Genomic DNA, 19,828 nt, shown 5'->3' with positions numbered 1-19,828 from the left:
AGTTCAACTGGAGTGACCCCTGAGCCTTTTAGTCGTGAGAACAGAAACCCGGCAGCTCACTGTCCCCCTGCGTGGCTTCCAGGGCAGGGCACGAGCCTGGCACGTGATGCTGACGCACTGAATGTCCACGGAACAGGCCCGGTGCAGGCTGACCCAAGGCTCGTGTCCGGCAGGGAGACACACACGGGCCCACCCACCACCCACCCTCCCCGGGAAGCATCCTAAGTAAGTTCTGGAAGCAGAAGACCCTACAGAGTCCAGCTGCGCCCGTGGCCACCACCTGGGAGTGGAGCCTGCCACCATGGAGCCAGGCAGAGCCACTACAGCTCGGTCCCGCTAAGGTGCCACCACAGCACCCATGGAGCAGACCCGGGCGAGGAAGAGCACGGGGCAGCACGAGGGCCACACACCTGTCCGCCGCGGTGAGCGCGGCCAGCTTGGCCTCCCCGGGCTGCGGCTCTGACGGGTCGTCCAGGACCCTCTGCATCTGCTGCTGCAGCTCCCGGGGCGTCAGCAGCCTCCCGCTGTGGTAGAGCCAGACCTTGAAGTAGCGGCCGCGGTGGTACACCACGATGTGCCTGCTGTCCTTGACGTGCTGGATGGTGTCTGGACGGGCGCGGGGGGGACCGGAGTACGGGTCAGGGCAGCAGATGCGCCACCCGACCCCGCCAGCGTGCCCGGCCGCACGGCTCCTCCCAGGTGACGGAGCCCAGGTGGTGGCTTCTGCAAGCCTCAAGCAGGGGACACCCAGAGCCTGGCACCCCGCTGGGGTGTGGCTCTAGGCAAACTGCCCAGCCTCCCCAGGCTCAGCTTCCTCATCCAGGAACGCAGTGACGCGTCCCCAAAGCCGCGTACTTCGTCCTTCTGTGGCTGGGCCTCAAGCCCACTCAGGGCCCGCTCAGGGGGATGCATGGTCACAGCTGAGGGGCCACAGGGACTGGCGGGGAGGACGGGGTGAACCCGCCACCAACAACAGGGCAAGTGCCAGGAGAGGTGGCCAACCTCGCCTGAGACACGGCCAGGGCCCCCCCAGGAAGGGACACCAGCGGAGCCTGGAGACAGCCCCAGCACCCGCCCCACGGGCACGTTCTGAAGGGGTTTCTGGCACCAGGGACAGGGAAGCCCCCTGAACTGGCCGAAGGGTTTCCACCAGCTACAGGGAGCAGACACCTCGCAGCAGAGACAGGACACGCGGCACCGCAGCTGTCCAGGTCCCACCCGAGACCCGCGGGGGCAGCGAAACACCAAGAGAAGAGAAGATCCGGGAGAGGACAGAAACCCTGTCATCTGCAGCTACGGTGGGCCACGAAGAAGCCCAAGCCAACCGCCTGCCGCTGTCCAAAGGAGCCAGGCTCCTGCCAGGCGGGAGGTCCGTCCAGGACCCCATGACACTCACTCCCTCGGCTGCCGCCAGGCCGCCAGGGTCTCACACTGGACGGCCTGGGAGACAGCTGCTTTAAAGAGGTGATGAAGGTACAATGAGGCCACCACAGTGACCCCAAGCCAATGGGAATGGGGTCCCTGTGAGACGAGGAGATGGGACGCAGACACACAGGGACCGTGAGAGGGTACAGGGAGAGGCCGCCCTTGGGAGGAACCGGCCTGCGGCACGGGATCCTGGCTCCAGCCGGCTGAGGACACATTTGTGTAGTTTCAGCCGCCACATCTGTGGTATCTGTAATGGCAGCCCCAGAACACAGCAGGCAGCAGCAACAGTTCAAAAATATACTCAAGAGGAACAGAACGAGGAGCCTTGCTGGGCGCGGTGGGGCAGCCTGGAATCCCAGCAGCTCGGGAGGCTGAGGCAGGAGGATCGTGAGTTCCGAGCCAGCCTCAGCAACTCAGGGAGACCCTGTCTCTCATACATATTTTTTTAAAAAAGGCTAGGGATGTGGCTCAGTGTACCCCTGGTTCAATCCTGTGCCCCCCAAAACAGAACAAGGAGCCCAGGAGCAACTCCAGCCAAAGACACGCGAGACCCCACAGGAGAAAGCACAAGAGTTTACGAAACCATTTTTTAAAAAAGACCCAGACAAACAGAGGAGGAAACCAGGACTGCGGCAGGTGGGCAGACGGGGCAGGGGCGACTCTCCGCGCCACCCCGTTCCACCTTCCAAGGCCATTCCAACAAGACAGCCGCGGGGAGCAGCAGGCTGACGTCTGGACAAGACCGCTAAGGGAAGGAAGGAGGAGAGACTGAACGAGGCCCGGAGTCAGCCGCACACAGGCCCCAGGCAGCACCGCTGTGGGCGCTGCCCTCCCCACGTGAGGCCTGACGCGGCCAGCCACGCGGAGAGCAAAGTCGGAGCCACAGCTCACGCCACACGTGGGAGCCGAATCCAGGCACCTGGAGAGCCACAGATAAACAGAGCAAAGACAGATGCTTGTGAAGGAGGAGGGAAGGGCCCCTAGAGACAGGAGTCCCAGAGCAGGGACCCATGAACCAGTGTCACCCAAGTTTTAATGCTAACGTACTCACTATGAAAGATGGAGACCTAGTGCTCCAGAAAGAAGAGGCGACTGGGGATGGGGATGGTGCATCGGCTGCCCCAAGTGGCTGCACGTTATGCCAAGACCCCCACTCGGCACGAAGAGTGAGACATGCCACCCGTTCTTTTTTAATATCTATTTTTTAGGTGTAGTTGGGCACAATATCTTTATTTTATTTTTTTATTCATTTGTTTTTATGTGGTGCTGAGGATCGAACCCAGGGCCTCGCATGGGCTGGGTGAGCGCTCTGCCACGGAGCCACAACCCAGGGACCCTCCCTGCGGGCTGGGCAAGCCACTCCCAGAGGAAGGCGCAGACCTCGGCAGCAGTCCGCAGGTGGGAGAGAGCGCGAGGAACCTGCGATGTCCCGGGTCCTGACAAAGTTCCCCAACTGTCAACGATGAGGGGCTGGGAGGCAGCTCGGGGCAGAGCACCCACCCGGCACGGGGGAGGCCCTGGGTTGGATCCCCAGCACCAAAAACCCCCAAAATGTCAACACTGAGTCTGGCACGGTGGCAATAGTGCTTTGTCTTCTTTCTAAATTTTGGTGAAAATTCCATTCTTCACCTAAAAAGTTACTGAAGGGGAAAAAACCCAGAATGAAGGGGCCTAAGGTAAGCTGCAACGGTCGTGCCTGGGTATCGAGAGGGCCGTCCCAGACCCCCGCTGATACCAAAACCCACCCGCTCTGTCCCTTGGCACAAAAGCCATGCACGCGTCCCCTCCTCCTGGAGATTGCACACCGCCCCGGGGAGTGCTTGAGTGGCTCAGCTTTGTACAGGGAAACTAAGGCCCCGTGGCACCCAGGGCACACCAGCCCTGGGCGGCCGGGCACTCAGAGCTCGCACGCACGCACGGGCTGCTGTGAGGCTCAGGCAGGACGACAGCCTGCTGGGGTCTCACGGGCCTGCTCCTCGGGCGCCCATGTCCCCCCACCTGCACCTCCCCACCTGCACGGCCGGGGAATGGGGTCTCCCACACAGCACAGTGTGAGCACTGCCAGCCGGCTGACCCTCCCTGCCACAATCAAGGCGTCCTGTCGGGGACAGTAGATTCCGCGCTACCCAGCAGCTGGTGGTGGGCGCCCACCCGCGGTGCAGACCCCGTGCAGCACGATCCACACAGCAACAAGCCCCGCACACACCCGCAGCGGGGCCCGAAGAAGCCCAAGGAAGACCTAGAAATGGCGCTTGAGGAGACGGCCCTCGCCAGAGACCAGAACCTGGGAGCAGGCCCACTGCCCCGCCTCACAGACAGGAGGCCCGACTCTCGGAAAGGCCCTGCCTCAGTGGGGCCCTGGCCCTCCTCCTGGCCCTCTCCTATTCCAAGCCAGTGGTGGCAACTTCTGGTTCCCAAAGGGAGCTGGCAGGCCCCACTCACCTGTCTCCTCCCCGGGGATCCGGGAAGTGTTGAACAAGCGCTCCCACTGCGCGGAGCACAGGGGGACCGTGGAGCCCAGGAGACGGATCTGCAACAAAAGCGTTTTTCAAACAAACAAGCAAAAATGCCACAGGAGGAGGTTTTCAAGGAGCCTGCCGAGACCACACAGGTGACCAGGGCCGTGTTCTGGGCCCACCCTGGGTTCGCCCAGCGTCTTCCCATCGTCCCCAGGGCCGGGATCGCAGGGGGCATCCTGCACAGGCCGGGGCACAGCCTCCTGCGGCTACTTCACAATAACACATCCAGACCCGTCCGTCCACTCTGACACTCGAGCCAAAGGACATCTAAGGAGAACACGGTCTCTCCTGAGTAGCTCGCGCAGTTGTCAGTCCCCTCAGAAGCCAACAGGGCAAAACACAGCACTCAGGGACGAGAGATGGAGCCACTCAGGGCGCCCAAGAGAGAAGCCCCCAAATATCGACCCCACGAGGGTGAAAAAAACCAGATAAAAGGAGTGCAGACCTCCTCTCCCTCCGCACACAGCCCTGGTGATTATAACGAATCGGAAGGACAGAGAGCAGGTCAGGTCGCCGGGAGGGAAGGTCAGGAGGGAGCAGAGGGAACTGCCGGTGACGTGCAGACTCTGTCCCGACTGTGGTCATGGTGCAGGGGTGCAAGGAGCTCACCAGACCCTGCCCTCGAAACATGCCTAACATGCCGGACCCTTCGTTTGGGGTGTTCACTGCTATTGTCTGCACTGGGATGGAACCAGAGGTGCTTTACCGCCAAGCCGCGTCCCCAGATCGTCTTCTATATTTTATTTGGAGACAGAGTCTTGCTAAGTTGCTTAGGGCCTCACTGAGCTGCTGAGGCTGGCCTTGAACTCGTCATCCTCCTATCTCAGTCTCCGGAGCCACTGGGATCACAGTGGCACACTACAGTGCCCAGCCCTGGCCCTTTGTGAAATTTGAGACAGGGTCTCACCAAGTTGCCCGGACTGACCGGGAACTAGTGGTCATCCTGCCTCAGCCTCCTGAGTCGTGGTTTCACAGATGTGTGCTACTGTGCTCGGCTAAGGGGCCTTTTTCCCTTTTTAGTTGTGGACGGACATAACCCCATTTATTTGTCCATTCATTCATTCCTTTTTATGTGGTGCTGAGGGCCAAACCCAGTGCCTCACACACGCCAGGGAAGCACCCTGCCTCTGAGCCCAGCCCCAGCCCTGCCAGGGGACCTTCCTGACGCAGTCTGTCCACGCACCGGCTTGATCTCCTCCCGGTCCAGCTTGCGGCGGTACAGCAGGATGGCGTGGATGGTGTTGCCCGCTCTCGCGGCCTGGATGTGAGTCGGGGTGATGTACACCATCTCCTGAAGGGGGGCAACGGCAAAGAGAGGGTCATGGGAGGCGGACACCAGACAGCTCCACCTCGGCCTCCGAGGGCTCAACCACACCTGCTCCACCTGTGACTCACGGTGGCACCGTCTCACGGTGGTGGTGGTTTTATTTTGCTCATGCTCTGAAAGCACACAAGCCCCTGAGCACCCCTGGGCGCATTATTTTGTTCCTAATGTCCTCGCGGAATGCACGGGAAGAAGAGCAGAGCCAAGTTGACTCGGCCAGGAGCGGCTAGATAATCGGGAAGTTTCCCGAACGAGAAGGAACCCGAGGTTGGAAGGATCGTGTCTAGGGCGTGGCCAGCTCGCCTGCGAGATGGACTCGCTTCTCCACAGACGGAAGGGCAGAGGACCAGCTGGGCACGGCGGAGCGCGGCCTGGCCATGCAGGAAGCCCGCGTGGGGGAGACGAGTGGGGAGAGAGCACGAGGCTCCGCCGGCACTTCTCCTCAGTCAGGAAAAGGAGAGAAGGGAAACTTTTCAAAAGAAACAAATGGAAAGAAAAAGCAAATGATAGCGACAGCGATAAGGAAGAGAGGGAGGAAATAAAGGAAGCGAAGAACAGAAAGGGAAGGAGGAGGAACTGGCAGCCGGTCACGGAACAGAGGCCTGGAGCCAAACCAAGGGGCCCCGGGACAGTCATCCGCACGTCCACAGGCAAAGGCTGCGGCAGGAAAGCACGGCCCCGGCTCCTCAGCAGCTGCCTTCGCGCGGAAGAGGGCCCAGGTCAGCAGCTGGTGCAAGCTCTCAGCCAAGCCACGGGCTGAGCCCAGGTGCAGGCAGGGACATGAGCCCGGAGGGCGAGTGAGGCAGATGTCACCGAGCTGAGTTACGCAACAGCGGCACTGGTACGGGGCATGGAAGTCCTGCTCGCAGGAAGCCTGTATTTGCAATCCAGACTTCCCTGCAGCAGCTCAGCACCTTGAGCAACCTCCCGTACAAACGGATGCTCACGTGGTCCTCGGTGTGGAAAGCAGGCCTGGCGTCCCCAGGGGGTGAAGACTTGGGCGGGGGAAACAGGAGCAGGGGTGCAGCCCCTGAGCTCACCCAGCACCCAGCAGAGCCCTGACGGGGTCACCTGTGCAGGACGCGTGCTGCCCCACAACCCCGTGGACGGCAGCCGGCTGGCGGACTCACCATGGCGTAGTAGTTGCTGTTCACCATCAGCGGTCCCCGTCCCCGCAGGTAGATGTACTCCTCCCACCAGTCGCTCACCTGGCAATAAAACAGGGACAGCCAGAGGCTGAGCAGGAGCCACGGCCCTGGACACCCTTGGTGCTCGCTGGAAGACTCCAGTGTCTCCCGGGGCCACTCCAGAGCATGGAGCCCCTAAACCAAGAGACGGCAGGACAGTGGGAACCGCACTGTCTCAGGTTGAGGCCCAGCCAGGAGGTGGGTCACCTCCATTTCTCAGACAGTGAAAACACAAGTGACAGCGGCCTGCTGGCCTGCTTGAGTAGCCAGCACTGTCCAGGCAGAGACGCTGCACTCCACCCAGCACAAGGTGATAAGATCCCAAACTGCCCCGCAGATGGCTTCCCCTCCCCGGGTATCCCTGGAAGAGCCCGCATCTTGCCAAGTGCAGAGCTCACGCCCGGAGCCCGGCAGGTTGGGAGGCTGAGGCAGGAGGATTCAAGGCCAGCCTGGGCAGCTTAGCAAGGCTCCCAGCAACTGAGCAAGAGAGACCCTGTCTCAAAACAGAATGGAAAGGGCTGGGGACGTGGTGCAGTCTGGGTTCCCTCCCTGGTTCTGACCCGGTACCAGTCAAAGCCACGGCCCTGGACTAGAGGACTGCACGTTATCTTGTTCTCTAAAATTAACGACCCGATGTCACCCAAGGAGCGCTGCCTCAGCACCCACAGACACTGTCCCACCCGACAGTGGCCCACCCAGCCACAACGCCCGACTGGCACCGTCCCCTGCTCCACCTGGGTCCCTTCTGACACCTCTTCTTGCACATGAGTGGTCCTCAAAGCCTGGACTGTGCCCCCTGCTTCATCCCCAAACGTCTCCCCTGGCCTCCCCGCCTGCGAGGAAGCTCAGCGGGTCCTGGCGCAGACTGCCAAGACGCCATCCTGGAGCAGACGCCAATGGACCGGGAGCTGGGCGGGACCCAGCCACATCCCAGCCCTGACCCGAGGGCTGCGAGGAGAAGCTCCAGGGGTCAAAGGAACCCCACCAGAGGGGAGGAGCAGGTGGCCGGGCAGCGCGCCCCGATGCTGCAGGAGGAACAGCTCCGCAGCACAGACGGCAGGTATAAATGTCCCTCCTCCACACACCTGCTCTCAGGCCAAACCGTCACCACATCTGCACCCAGGTCCTCCGTCCGGGGTGAGCCCGGCTAGTCTACACTGTGACTTCAACTCGGTCATCCCTGGCCCCTAAATCTGCATTTTCATATGGTAAAATTTCATCAAGTTAATGTTATGTTGCCGGGTGCGGTGGCACACACCTGTAAACCCAGCAACTCAGGAGGCTGAGGCAGGAGGATCGCAAGGTTGAGGCCAACCTCAGCAACTTAATGAGACACTAAGCAAATTAGATCCTGTCTTAAAATAAAAAGGGCTGGGAGCTGGGTCCCGTGGCACATGCCTGTAATCCCAGCGGCTCTGGAAGCTGAGGTAGGAGGATCCAAGTTCAAAGCCAGCCTCAGCAACTTAGCAAGGCCCTGAGCAACTCAGTGAGATCCTGTCTCCAGATAAAATATAAACAAGGGCTGGAGAGATGGCTCAGCGGTTAAGTACCCCTGGGTTCAATCCTTGGTACCAAAAAAGAAAAAAAGAAAAAGGAAAGAAACATTATGGATATAAATACTTACATAATTTGTGGCCCACCAGGATTTCAACTTCAAGTACCACTGTAATTTTGGTCCAAGGTTGACAGCAAAATCTTGAGCAAGTGCTGTCATGCGCTGGAAGTCCCCGTCCTTCATGAGAGGCCTCACGGATTCCAGGTACTGGTTAGTGAAGGAAACATCGGCCAGTTACACACGGGCATCTAGGCCTGGCGCCCCCCGCCTGTGCCTGCAGAAGTCACACTGTGTTATAAAGACTGTAAAACCCTCCCCGGGTTGGTCTCAGCCAGCCCCCGAGTCAACCGCTCTGCTGGGGAAGGACCTGGGGGTTAATGACAACTAAACACCTAAAACCCTTTCATCCTTCAGTAGCTTAAAAAGGGCCCCAAATCCTGTATCACCACCAGTCCACCAGGGTCAACCCTACAGCGTCAAGGTCACCGCTTGGTGAACAGAGATCTCAGGAGAGTCCCTTGTCCATGACGTGGCCTGTAATCAAAGGTCTGTTTCCACCTACGCTATGATGACCTGGGGTGGTGCCCGTGAGATGGGGGAGGGCCAGGCAGGTGACAGGACAGCGCTGTCTCCACCGTGACAGGCCCAGGCCAGGCCCCAGGGTCAGGGTCTCAGCGCACAGACACCCGACAGGCACTGCTTTAACAGAGCAGACGCTGGACGGAGGGGCACCGGGGAGCAGGGCACTCGGGCACTCCCCCCTGCACCTACGTGGGCAGCTCACTTCCCGACTGCCCCACTGGGGCCAGAACAGCCTTGGGAACGCAGGGCCCAGCTGAGCGCTGGAGGGCAGGGCCTGCCTCTGAAAAGGGCCAGCTGCTCCCATCTGGAGGCTTATTCCAAGTGCTTTAGCGAGACAGCAACCGTGCCGTGCGGCAGAGCCTGAGCCACGCAGGGCAGGGGGGCTCGGCGACCGCCGGCCTGCAGAGCCCTGGGCCCCTCCACCAGAGGGTGCCGCAGTGGGGTGGCCTCAGCCCCCACACAGGGGAGGACTCAGGAGAGCACAGATGGGAAGGGACCTGCCGAAAATAGGGACTAAGTCACTGAACCAATGTCCAAACCCTGACTCCCAGAAGTTTCCAGCTTAAGACAAGAAACAACGGAACCCTCACAGACGCTGGTGAGGGTTTAAGCCGTGCAGCCGTCCATGTAGAACTACCCTCCATCAACAGAGGACACTCCTCCTCTCCTGGACATAACCTCAGGCCAGCTGCAACCGGAAAACAAAAGGCTGTCCCTGGACGCTCAGCAGAATCATGTGCCACAGCCGAGTGGCGGCAACCGCTCAGAGGACCGTCCACGGAGGGTGAGCTGCCGTCCGCCACACCAAGGAACGCTCTTCAGCCAAAGAAGGAACATGCACCCGCAGGCCACGCATGGATGGACCTGAGATGGCTGGGCTGGGGACAGCTCAGGGGCAGCGCTTGCCTAGTGTGTGCAAGGCCCTGGGCTCTATCTCCAGGACACAGAAAGAAGTCACATCTCAGTGGACTGAGCCAGGCCTAGGAAGTCACACCCTGTAAGACGGCACTTATCTGCAATGTCCTGAATAGCAGAGGCAGAAGCAAAAAGTGGGACAGAGGTCACTAGGGCTGGGGGAGGGCAGCAGGAGTCATTGCTCAACGGTTTAGGGTTGTCTGAGACCACGAGAGAGTTTGGCTACAGACAGAGGTGAACACAACCAACGTCACCGAAGCCACACTCCAGAAGGAGAAGACATAGACTCGTGTCTCACAAGTGCACACACACACACACACACACACACATAAGTGCAACATACACATGCTACGTTTGAGACAGTTACGTGAGACTCCAAAACCTCGGAACTGCACGGGGAAGCTGTGCATGATGCACGCTGTATCTCAGGCCGTGGCGGGGCTCAGGGGCAGAGCGCTCGCCTGGCACGTGTGAGGCACTGGGTTCCATCCTCAGCATCCCATAAAATAAATAAATAAAATAAAGGCATCGTGTCCATCTACAGCTAAAAACGTTTTTTTAAATAAGTAAATTGTATCTCAGTGAAGCTGCTGAAAAAACACGCCCCCCCCCCCCGTAGTTTCTCTATGAAACGTGAAACCTTCCCTGAAACATCTCAAGACACAACCTCACAGCGGAACCGATGCCAACGGCCCCACAGGGCACAGTGCTGCGAGCCAATCAGAGCAGGTGACGCGACCTGACTCAGAACCAGATGCACCCGGACCCCAGGACCGCCGGCCACACCCACCCTGCTGACGGTGTCCTCCACGGCTGGGACAGGCAGGCGAGGCAGAGACGTCTGGAAGCTGTACAGCATGGGTTTCCGGCCAGAGAAGATCTTGACCATGCTCTGAAGGAAAAGGTGACATTTTAAAGACGTGGCTACGGGGAAGACCCAAGGCCAGTTCCCGACGTGGACATGGCCAACAGTTCGCGAGAGCCTGCAGGGGGTGCTTTTCCTCCAGGCCACACTCTGCCCCTCCCTCGCTGGCCGTGGCAAACACACCCAGAAACCCAGAAACGCCAGGCTGGACCAGCGTGGAGATGCCGCTGTCCGTGTCCCGCGGGGTCAGCTAGGGCCCAGCCCCGCGCACTGTGCCCACCTCCCCTGCAGCCCTGGGTGTAGGGCAGCTCAGGCTCCAGGAACAGGGGCTGAGGTCAGCCCTGGCCTGGCTCAGGAGCCAACCCCGGGGGGGGGACGATGCAGTCCCCTTGTCCCTCAACTGGAGGAAAACAACGCGCCCTCCCCATGGGCCCTGGTGAACGGCTGGACCTGCTGGAGGTCACCTCAGGCCGACAGGAACAAAGGTGCTCCTAGGGCATGGGCGGCGTGGCCCCAGTGCTGAGGCACCACGGGACTCGGCTTGGCCCAAGTGCCACCCTGGGGGATGTCAATCAGCCACAAGTGCCACGCTAAGGGGACGTTGATCAGCCCCTCGAGGAGACATCATCTGGCCACTCCGCATGGGCCACCGTCTCCCTCCTGTCTAGGTGTCCAGCTTCCCTAGCAATCAGAGAATGTGCAGCCAAAGAACAAAGCCGATGTCCTGGGGAAAGTGGAGCCCTGGGGGGTGGTTGGGCACCAAGGTGACCCCCTGGAGGCCCGAGCAGCAGGCCCAGCCCACGGCTGGGGCCGCCACATGGTGACGGAACAGAACAGTCAGGTGCCGACCGCGGGGCAGATGAACGAGCAGCGCCCACACACTGATTCCAAGCACATCGTGGAGACCAAGGACAGCTCCAGGGGACCAGGGACTTGGAGAGACTCTCCCTGTGACCAGGTTCAAGAAAACCATTCAGGACGCTGCAGACAGTGAGGATCAACCAAGTTCTGTTTCTGTACTAAGCACCCAGCTCCAAAGACCCAGATTGGGCTCGAAGAGCCTGGTGCCCACGGACCCAGCAACAAGAGGACAGGCACACTCGGGGACACTCAGGGCCTGTGGTGGCCTACAGGGGCCGAACCCCAAAGAGGAGGGCTGAGAAGTCCTAAGACGAGTCCCACTGAGGACGGGTGATCCTTCAGACAACTGCGCTCATGCAGACAGTGGAAGGGCTGCATCTGGACAGAGGCCCAGGCAGAGCTCAGCCGTTACCTGGAGAGACTGCTGGGTCCGGGCCACGGCCAGCAGGGGTCAGCTAAACCCCGAGTGCCCGACGACATGGCGTGGGGAACGCTGCCCAGACCCGGGCGGGGGCCTGAACCAAACCTGAGTCAGTCCCCACGGAGCAGGCGGCGCTCGGGTCAGAGAGAACTGCCCCCGGCCTGCAGGGCTGGGCAACCAGGGGTCAGGCCGTGGCATGCCATGTGCCAGGGGGCGCCCGTGAGGTCCCCTGAGGCCACGTGCTCTCACCATCCAGATCTTGGTGGCTCGGCTCATCTTGCCGTGCTCCGCGAACATCCAGCCGTGGTAGGAGAGCAGCACCTTCAGGGAGTAGCGCATGGTGACGATGAGGGCCACCCAGAGGCCCGTACTGAAGAGGACGCTGCTGACCACTTTCTTCGTCTGGCTGGTCATGCAGTTGCTGGGGGGACAAACCACACAGGACGCCAAAGTGTGGGGTGGGGGAGGGGCGGCGAGACGGGGTGGGCCACGGGGTGGGCCACGGGGTGAGCCACGGGGCAAAGCTGCTTTCCAGGGACAGACACAGGAGAAGGCCGCCCGCCTGGACCAGAGCCGCTCCTCGGGAGAACAGGGAAGACAGCTCAGGATCCCCTCCAGACTCAAAGTCCGCCCCTCTCCCCCAAAATGAGCCAGCTCCTGGCCAGGACCTCCGCGTGGCCCTGCACCCCAGCTACCGGGAGCCCGGGAGTCCAAGACCCGCCTGGGCACCCCAGAGAGACGCCGTCCCTTAAAACAATGACCCGCACATGTGGCTGGGTGGGCTGACTTGGGCCACCTGGGTGTAGGGGGCCCCCCAGGGGAAAGCCACACGGTGGGGTGGGGCGTGCCGAGGTGCGCACTGGGATTCCAAGCCTTTTTCTTCTGCTCATGATCACTTTTTCCCACTCAAAGGGACCTTTGGATGTTGCTATTACTCCCACAAAATCATCTGTCACAACAACCCCCTGTGCCGAATGTGTTCTCTGACCCAAGGAGGCTGATTCACAGTGGGGTAGGGAGGGGAGCAGGGGAGGAGAGACGGACTCTAGACAGTGGGGTGGGGGGGCAGGGAGGGGGCCGGGGGTTAGCAATGATGGTGGAATGTGATGGGCATCATTATCCAAAGTACATGTATGAAGACACGGATTGGTGTCAATGTATTCTGTATACAACCAGAGACATGAAAAATTGTGCTCTATATGTGTAATGAGAATTGTAATACACTCTGCTGTCATATATAAATAAAAATAAATTAAAAAAAAACAAGTATTACCTGAACTATCAAAAGAGCTTGCTTTTGGTCTAGATAGAATATTTATCATGCATAAAAAACGACTGGATCACATACGATGATCATTCAAATACTATGCAGAAAAACAAAAAGGTTTCCTTTGAGACAGAAAAGGTTGTGCTTCATGGTAAAAGTGGGACCTGAAACACGAGATGGTGCCAACCCTCACGAGGACTGAAGTCGAGGAGATTCATCACTCACAAAATAGCCAAACAGTGTGACTGTGAGACTAAAAAGAGTTAAAAACAAAACCGCAGATACTGCAAGAAAAAATATAGATGAAATACAGCTACTTTGTGGTTTTTAGTGTTAGTTGCTTAGAAACTGCAAGATATTGAAAAAAGGTGTTTTTCAAAAGACAAACAATCTACAGAACCTGAACATATCCAATGTTTGAAGCCATCAGTTTAACAATGTATTCAACAATGACCCAGAAACAAATTATCTTCAAGGTGAAATACAAATTTGCTTAAAAATTTGTATTTTTCTATAAACTGTCAAATCTAATGTTCAACTGTAGTATTTACTTGAAAACTACACAATCTTTTCTGATAATCTGATGTATAAGCAAACCTAGATTTAGGGATTTAAGAAGCTATATTTAAGATTATTTATATCTTAGATTTCTAGGTACTACATTACTATATTAGAGGTTCCATTCACAAAAATCAAAGAGTATTTTAGCATAAATAAATAAATGACATATTCAGTATATTTTTTTAATACCGGGGATTGAATGTAGGGGTGCTTAACCATTGAGCCACATCCCCAGCCCTTTTTTACTTTTTGAGACACAGTCTCACTAAGCTGCTGAGGCTGGCCTCAAACTTGCAGTCCTCCTGCCTCAGCCTCCAGGGTCACTGGGATTACAGGCGTGCACCACTGCACTCAGTAATATGCTCAGAATTTTGTCTACATACACAGAGGTACCTGGATGGCAAAGGCTTTCCTTTGAGGAACATGCTCCCTGTCAGGCTGCCGAGGACGAAGAGCCACAGAGATGACACCCACACGGTTCAAAGGCCCGCACTTGGGAAGTGGCAGCCCGGGGCAGGGTGTGCAGCTCAGGGAAGGGCGCCTACCTAGCATGAATGAGGCCCTGGGTTCGCCCCCAGCACGGCCAAGAAAGAAAAAGCAGCAGCCTGGGTCACTGGAGCCCCCCCAGGACGTTCCAGGACAGTACTTGGGGCTGGAAGATGCTGACCCTCAGCCAGGCCTTTCTAAATCTGGACCAGGGATGACCCAGTTTACCAAAATAGGGCCAAGACACAAATCTTATAACGGCCAGATTACGAAAGCCTGTAAAGAGCTGGCGGATTCTAAACAGAGCCCAGGTTGGAGAGTCCGCCCACGCGAGGGAGCACACTAAGTGTCTGACCCCAGGCAGCATGAAGGGAGGCGGGCCAAGCTCCCGCCAGCTGGCTGATTGACACGAGCTGTGAGCTGTGTGAGCTGTCCGAGGGCCATGGCCCCTGGCTGGAGGGAGACAGGAGGCAGGCTGGCCACAGGCAAGGTCTGCCACGTGCTCTTGTGATGACAAGACAGCAGCAGTCCCTACCACGGCTTCCCCGTCCCCTGGCAGACAAGGAAGCTGGCCGGGGCCCAGGCCAGGCGTGTGTCCACCCAAATGACTGGGAAGGTTTATCTGTTGAAGGCATGAGCCAGCCCTCCTGCTCACTCTGAGCGTCCGCTTAGGGAGCAGGCTGCAGCGGACTCCCGCACGGACCCCTCAAAAAGCAGAGGCCAAGAGCCGGGGCACCACTCAGTGTCCTGGGAATACCCTCAGGGCCAGGCTGACGCACCTCATCGCGCACTGCACACTGTCAGCAGAACCAAATCAGTGGTTTGCTGAGACTGTCCACCTGTGGCCACCTGGGGTGGAACCGGGGCCCTGCAGGCTGAGCCCCAGCCCTGGCCACACTGACCAGGTTATTTCCTTACCCCTTTCTGAGGGAACAGGGCCAGGAGCGGGGAGACCATGAAGGAGACCCAGAGCTCTGCTTCAGCGTGGCCCGCCCCCCACCCGCCGCGGGCACTGCTGGCCCAAAGAGGAGGCCCGGGCCCCAGGAGGACCTGGGTCGTTACTCCTCTGGTCACCGGCCTACTGTGCTCCTCCATAAAAACAAGCAGAAGCCGAAGGGAACGCCTGGTGGGGACAGCCAGGGACCCTTCCTGACACCGCAGGGCTTTCAAACCAGAGAACAAAGACGTGCGAGCACCAGGGACCGAAGCCCAGGTGTTCTGCATCTGAGCAGGTGGACGTCACTGAGGCAGCTGGTTGTACTGTGGTTTGTCTCTTGGAAGGTTCTGGTGGGAGGGAAAGGGCTCTGAGGGACACCGAAGGAAGCACAGATTCAGAACTAGGCAGAGCTGGGTCTGGATCCCAGGGACCCCACGCACTACCTCTTTCCCTGACCCCTGAGGGGACCCTGCATCTCTGAGTATTTCCTTGTCGGTAGCAGGGGGACCCTAATGAGAGGTCACTGTAGCACAGGGTCTGACCTGAAGACCCCGGGTGGGGTCAGGATCCTGTTGGGAACTGGGCACACAACAGACACCACAGGTGGCTGAGAAATGCGTGCAAGGGCTGGGCTGCGGCTCAGGGGTCAGCACTTGCCCAGCATGTGTGAGGCCCTGGGTTCCGGCCCCAGCACCCACATGTGAGGTCCTGGGTTCCGTCCCCAGCACCACAGAAGGAAGAAGAGATGTGTGTGGAATGTGGCCGCAGGAGACCCCGGGGACTGAGGGACTTTTTCAAGAAAATTACCGACTCACACACCAGCCTGGGTCTTATTTCTTGGTGGAGCAGAGCCTGTTTCCAAGCACCTAGAAAAATCTGACTCCAAGTATAGGCCTGGCAGGGGCTTCCTGGGGGGGGGGGGGCTAAGCCACTCCAAGTGCCCCATGGCAATCAGTGCAGGAACCCCGAACCGGGGCTGCGCTGACCACAAATGTACAGACGTGGCCACACTGGAACCAGCCCTGGGCAGAAACTCCCTGTGAGGACACTGTGGGCTCTGTGTGCGGCCACTGAGGGGCCTCAGGCAGACAGACACCTCCAGCAGGCACCTGTCCCCACCACTCTTCCCACCCAGGTCTGCAGAGGAAAGGCCACAAGGTCCCAAGCCCCAGGGGAACCTCCACTCCAGCCCAGGAAGTGGGAGAAGCCAACCTGCAAGCAACGGCTAACGCTTCCCTCCCGCGGAGCAGTGACGGTCACTGCATCTGAAGGGACAAGGAACGTGGACAGTAGGAAAGCAGCCTTCTGGACGGCTGGAGATGGGGCAGGGTTACTCACGTGGTGTCCAGGGTCCGGTTGATTCTTGCGATCATCCCCAGGGAGGGGTCCACTTTGAGGTACGTGGAGGACATCACGCCCACCACCACGATGAGCCAACTGGAGGGGCTCGCGGGGAACACGCCGGTGATGATGCCGTTCTAGACAGACAGGCCAGCCGTGAGCCACGCCCTCCAGGGCCACTACCACTGCACCCCGGACGCCGGGCACTCGGGAGGACGTGGGCAACCGGGCGCCCTAGCGCTAGCCTGTCAGTCACAGCTGATCCACCTGCGTCCCGTCTTCCTCAACTTTCCAGCCAGAACCTTCCCTGTCACAGTCCCCAAGAGGGACCCAGGACACCCATCGCCCCAGGCACTAGCTCACCATACAGATGCCAGGTTCCTCCCAGTCTGGCTCACGGCTGGTGAGGGACATCCCTGGGCCACCGTGAGGTCCTACCCCAACCTGCTACTGCCCAGGATGCCCGAGCCCCCAGCTGCAAAACCACCCTGCACTGCTCCCTGAGTGTTCTAGGAGCCCTTGCTCCACGTGGGGAATCTGCTGGAAAATACTCTGGGGGGCAGAAGGGGGCGTTGAGGGGAAAAGGATCCCCTGAAATAAAACTGGCGAAATGTTGACCCCGAGAAACCAGGAGGAGCAACAGGGGCCACTCTGCTGTATGTCTGGAGAGCTCCAATTAAGAGACGTTCTCCGGCAGGAGTGTCACTCGGTGGCACGGCACTTGCCTACAAGCACGAGGCCCAGGATTCCATCCCAGCACCTCAGGAACCACCCCCACAACAAAGCCTCTTAGGAAGGCTTTGGTTTGACCCAGAGAACAAGGTCAAAGTCCCAGCACGGTCTCAACTTGCTCAGAAGGCACAGGCACCCCCACAGGTCAGCAGCATTGACCTCCAACTGCCCAGAGGAGGAAGGTGCTGGAATAAAACGCCTCCTCTTCACCAGGTCTGCCCAGCCCCAGATCCACACCGAGGCCTGCACCTGACGCAGCCCTGGTGGCCCCGGTGGCCCCTGGTGCAGATACTGTCCTCCAACGCAGCACTGAGGAGCTGGCCCGTCCGCAGGGTGTGTCCTGCGTGGCTGAACCTGTACCACTCTTGACGCTCTCATCAAGAATAGTGCACCACGTAAAAATAACAAATAAAATAAAGGTATTGGGCCCATCTACAACTAAAAATGTAAAAAGAATCAGTGGGGGGTGCTGGGTGGAGCACCGCCAGGCCACCTGGAGCCCAGGGACACCCGTGCAGCAGGGCTGGCTCCAGGGGCTCACTGGCTGACCCCTGCTCTAGCTCAGGGGGTCTCCCAAGAGCCCCCTCACAGAAGGACGCCAGGAAACCAAGCCCTGGACAGTGGGCGGCGGGCAGGGCTGGGCTCCCTCCCGGCTCCATGTCGTAGCCTGAATGTGTTCAAATACACGTTGATTCCCGGTGGGACTTTTAATACGTGAACTAACACTGGGCTGGGAGTGTGGCTCAGCGGCAGAGCGCTTGCCTGACGTGCTCAAGGCCCGGGGTTCCAACCGCACACCGCAAAAAAGAAAAAGCAAAAAATAAAGAAATCAAGACCCCTACTTTAAAAGGACTAAGTTCCTACTTGTTTGGATGACCGTGGCTGAGGACACGTGGCCTGAACTGGGCTGGGATCCCACGAGGACCCTCATCAGCAAGGCCAGCTACTGAACTCACTGCAGTTTGGAGAGACCTTTTCCCAACAAGACACAGGATTCCACCTCGGAGCAGGGGACAGACGTGTGTCTCAGTCTTGGCTTGGGACTCCCCTCTGAGCCGGCTGCCCCACCTGCCCTCCAGTGAGCCGCAGGGCTCTCCCTGCCTCTCAGAATGGGCCAAGAATTCAATCTGCTCATATATCTGTGCGGGCACTCCAGGGACAGGAATCCAGTGCTGACCACCCGTGTGAAACACTGATTCTCCACTGGCATGCGGACAGAAGGTGTCAAGAGAACTTAAATATCGGAGACCTTGAATCGGATGAACTTCTTCTTCCAGGAGTGGAGTCCCGAGAGACAGATTTGTTTAAGGGCTTCATGGCTCAGGCGGAGGTCGATCCCGTCGGGAGTGACGGTGAACTGGAAGGCCACAGCTTGGTGAGCCTCTGCCATGTCTGGAGGTTACCTGGAGGACGGGAAACACAGTGGAGCACGTTACCAGAGGCCGGGAGGGCCCCCATGTTAGGGGACAGTGCTGATTTCCCTCCTCCCCGCCTAACGGACTTCACGCTTTTCATGAACAGATCCAAGTGTCCCCACCCGTGACACCATCGTGCGACCAGCACAGTACATTCGTGGCCTTCACTGAGAGGCCCAAGATGACGGCGGTATCCCGGTGCCCCCGTGCCCTGCCCGTCCCAGGGAACCTCACCCCTGCCAGCACGTCAGCCCAGCCGGCAGACACAGGAAGCCACAGCAGGAACAGGCACTCTCCAGCCCCGGAGGCAGCCGGAATGCACCGAGCACCCACAAGTGCGGCCACAGTGGCCTTGCGCCCTGGTCTTCAGGCAGGGACACAATCCAGTGCCAAATGCGTTTGTCCTGTTCTGAGAAACCACCCCAGCTCCCGGACAGTACCCAAGGACTCCGTGGGGATCACTCTCAGAATCCCCCAAAACACGTGCCACATGCCACAGGACGGAGCAGGCCTCCTCCTCCTCCTCCCCCTCCCCCTCCCCCTCCTCCTCCGTCTCCTCCTCCTCTCATCAGGAAGCACTCTGTCCCAGACCCGCACTGCTCCACTAGCTTCACTGGTGACCTAAGGAAGGGCTCTCAGAAGTCCACGGCGGGCCAGGTACAGCGACACACGCCTACAATCCCAGTGACTCCAACTCTGGAGGCCGAGGCAGGAGGATCCCAAAATCAAGGCCACCCTGGGCAATTTAGCTAGACATCATCTCAAAATAAAAGGTTTGGGGATGTGGCTCGGTGGCAGAGCACTTGTCCAGCATGCACAAGGCCCTGGGCTCCAGCCCCAGCACCCCCCCCAAAAGACAGGGTGAGAGGGAAGGACCCCTGGTCGGCCGCCCTCACTCCTGCCGTCGTCTCAGACTGCCATCCCGCCTGCTCAGCACACCCAGAAGCATCACCTCTTCCCTCATGTCCCCTGGCAGGCCAGCCTGCTCCTGCTACCCCACTTCTGAGAGTGTATGGCCTCCTCATCTCCCTCCAAACTGTACACCACAAAGCACTAAATGGATTTTAAAAAAAAAGGTAAAAGAAAAAACCATCAAGAGCCACAGTGAGATCTACACTGGTGTGTGCACCCCCAATGGTGACCGCTAGTGCCGGCTGAGCCCGCCGAGGCCCACCAAAGGCCATCAGGAGGACCTACCAAACCAAAAGGTGGCCACAGAGGTCCAGCGGGCTTAGCCTTCAGCCATCAAACACAGAAAAGAGTCCACATCAGCGAGTGCTGGAGAGGCCCCGGCTTGTTCATTCAGCAAGGATCCGCTGGCCTCGTGCAGGCAGCACAGGGGCCCAGACCCCAGCAGAAGTGCCCCCCAGGCAAGAGCAGCAAGGAATGATCAAGCAAGTAACGCCTGAGAGCACTGGGGTGCAGGGAGGAA

At 58.9% G+C, this 19,828-nt stretch overlaps 1 protein-coding gene across 5 annotated transcripts in view; it reads right to left on the bottom strand.

Moving 5' to 3' along the window:
* Cpt1a (carnitine palmitoyltransferase 1A) overlaps window positions 1-19,828 on the bottom strand; it is a 50,362-nt gene that overhangs the window by 18,128 nt on the left and 12,406 nt on the right. For all 5 annotated transcript variants that reach the window (XM_027944418.2, XM_071615977.1, XM_071615976.1 and 2 more), the window contains exons 2-10: window positions 18,231-18,384; window positions 16,247-16,386; window positions 11,907-12,078; window positions 10,301-10,402; window positions 8,083-8,220; window positions 6,402-6,479; window positions 5,131-5,238; window positions 3,871-3,958; window positions 411-606 (exon numbers count right to left, since the gene is read on the bottom strand). In XM_027944418.2, coding sequence (XP_027800219.1) covers window positions 411-606; window positions 3,871-3,958; window positions 5,131-5,238; window positions 6,402-6,479; window positions 8,083-8,220; window positions 10,301-10,402; window positions 11,907-12,078; window positions 16,247-16,386; window positions 18,231-18,371 — 1,163 coding nt within the window. In that variant the 5' untranslated portion in view covers window positions 18,372-18,384. The remainder of the gene's footprint in view (window positions 1-410; window positions 607-3,870; window positions 3,959-5,130; window positions 5,239-6,401; window positions 6,480-8,082; window positions 8,221-10,300; window positions 10,403-11,906; window positions 12,079-16,246; window positions 16,387-18,230; window positions 18,385-19,828) is intronic.

The sequence above is a fragment of the Marmota flaviventris genome, chromosome 9 (assembly GCF_047511675.1).
Source record: "Marmota flaviventris isolate mMarFla1 chromosome 9, mMarFla1.hap1, whole genome shotgun sequence".
Classification (NCBI taxonomy): Eukaryota; Metazoa; Chordata; class Mammalia; order Rodentia; family Sciuridae; genus Marmota; species Marmota flaviventris.
The sequence above is the reverse complement of the archived record's forward strand: the minus strand, read 5'-3'. Positions and strand labels throughout refer to the sequence as shown.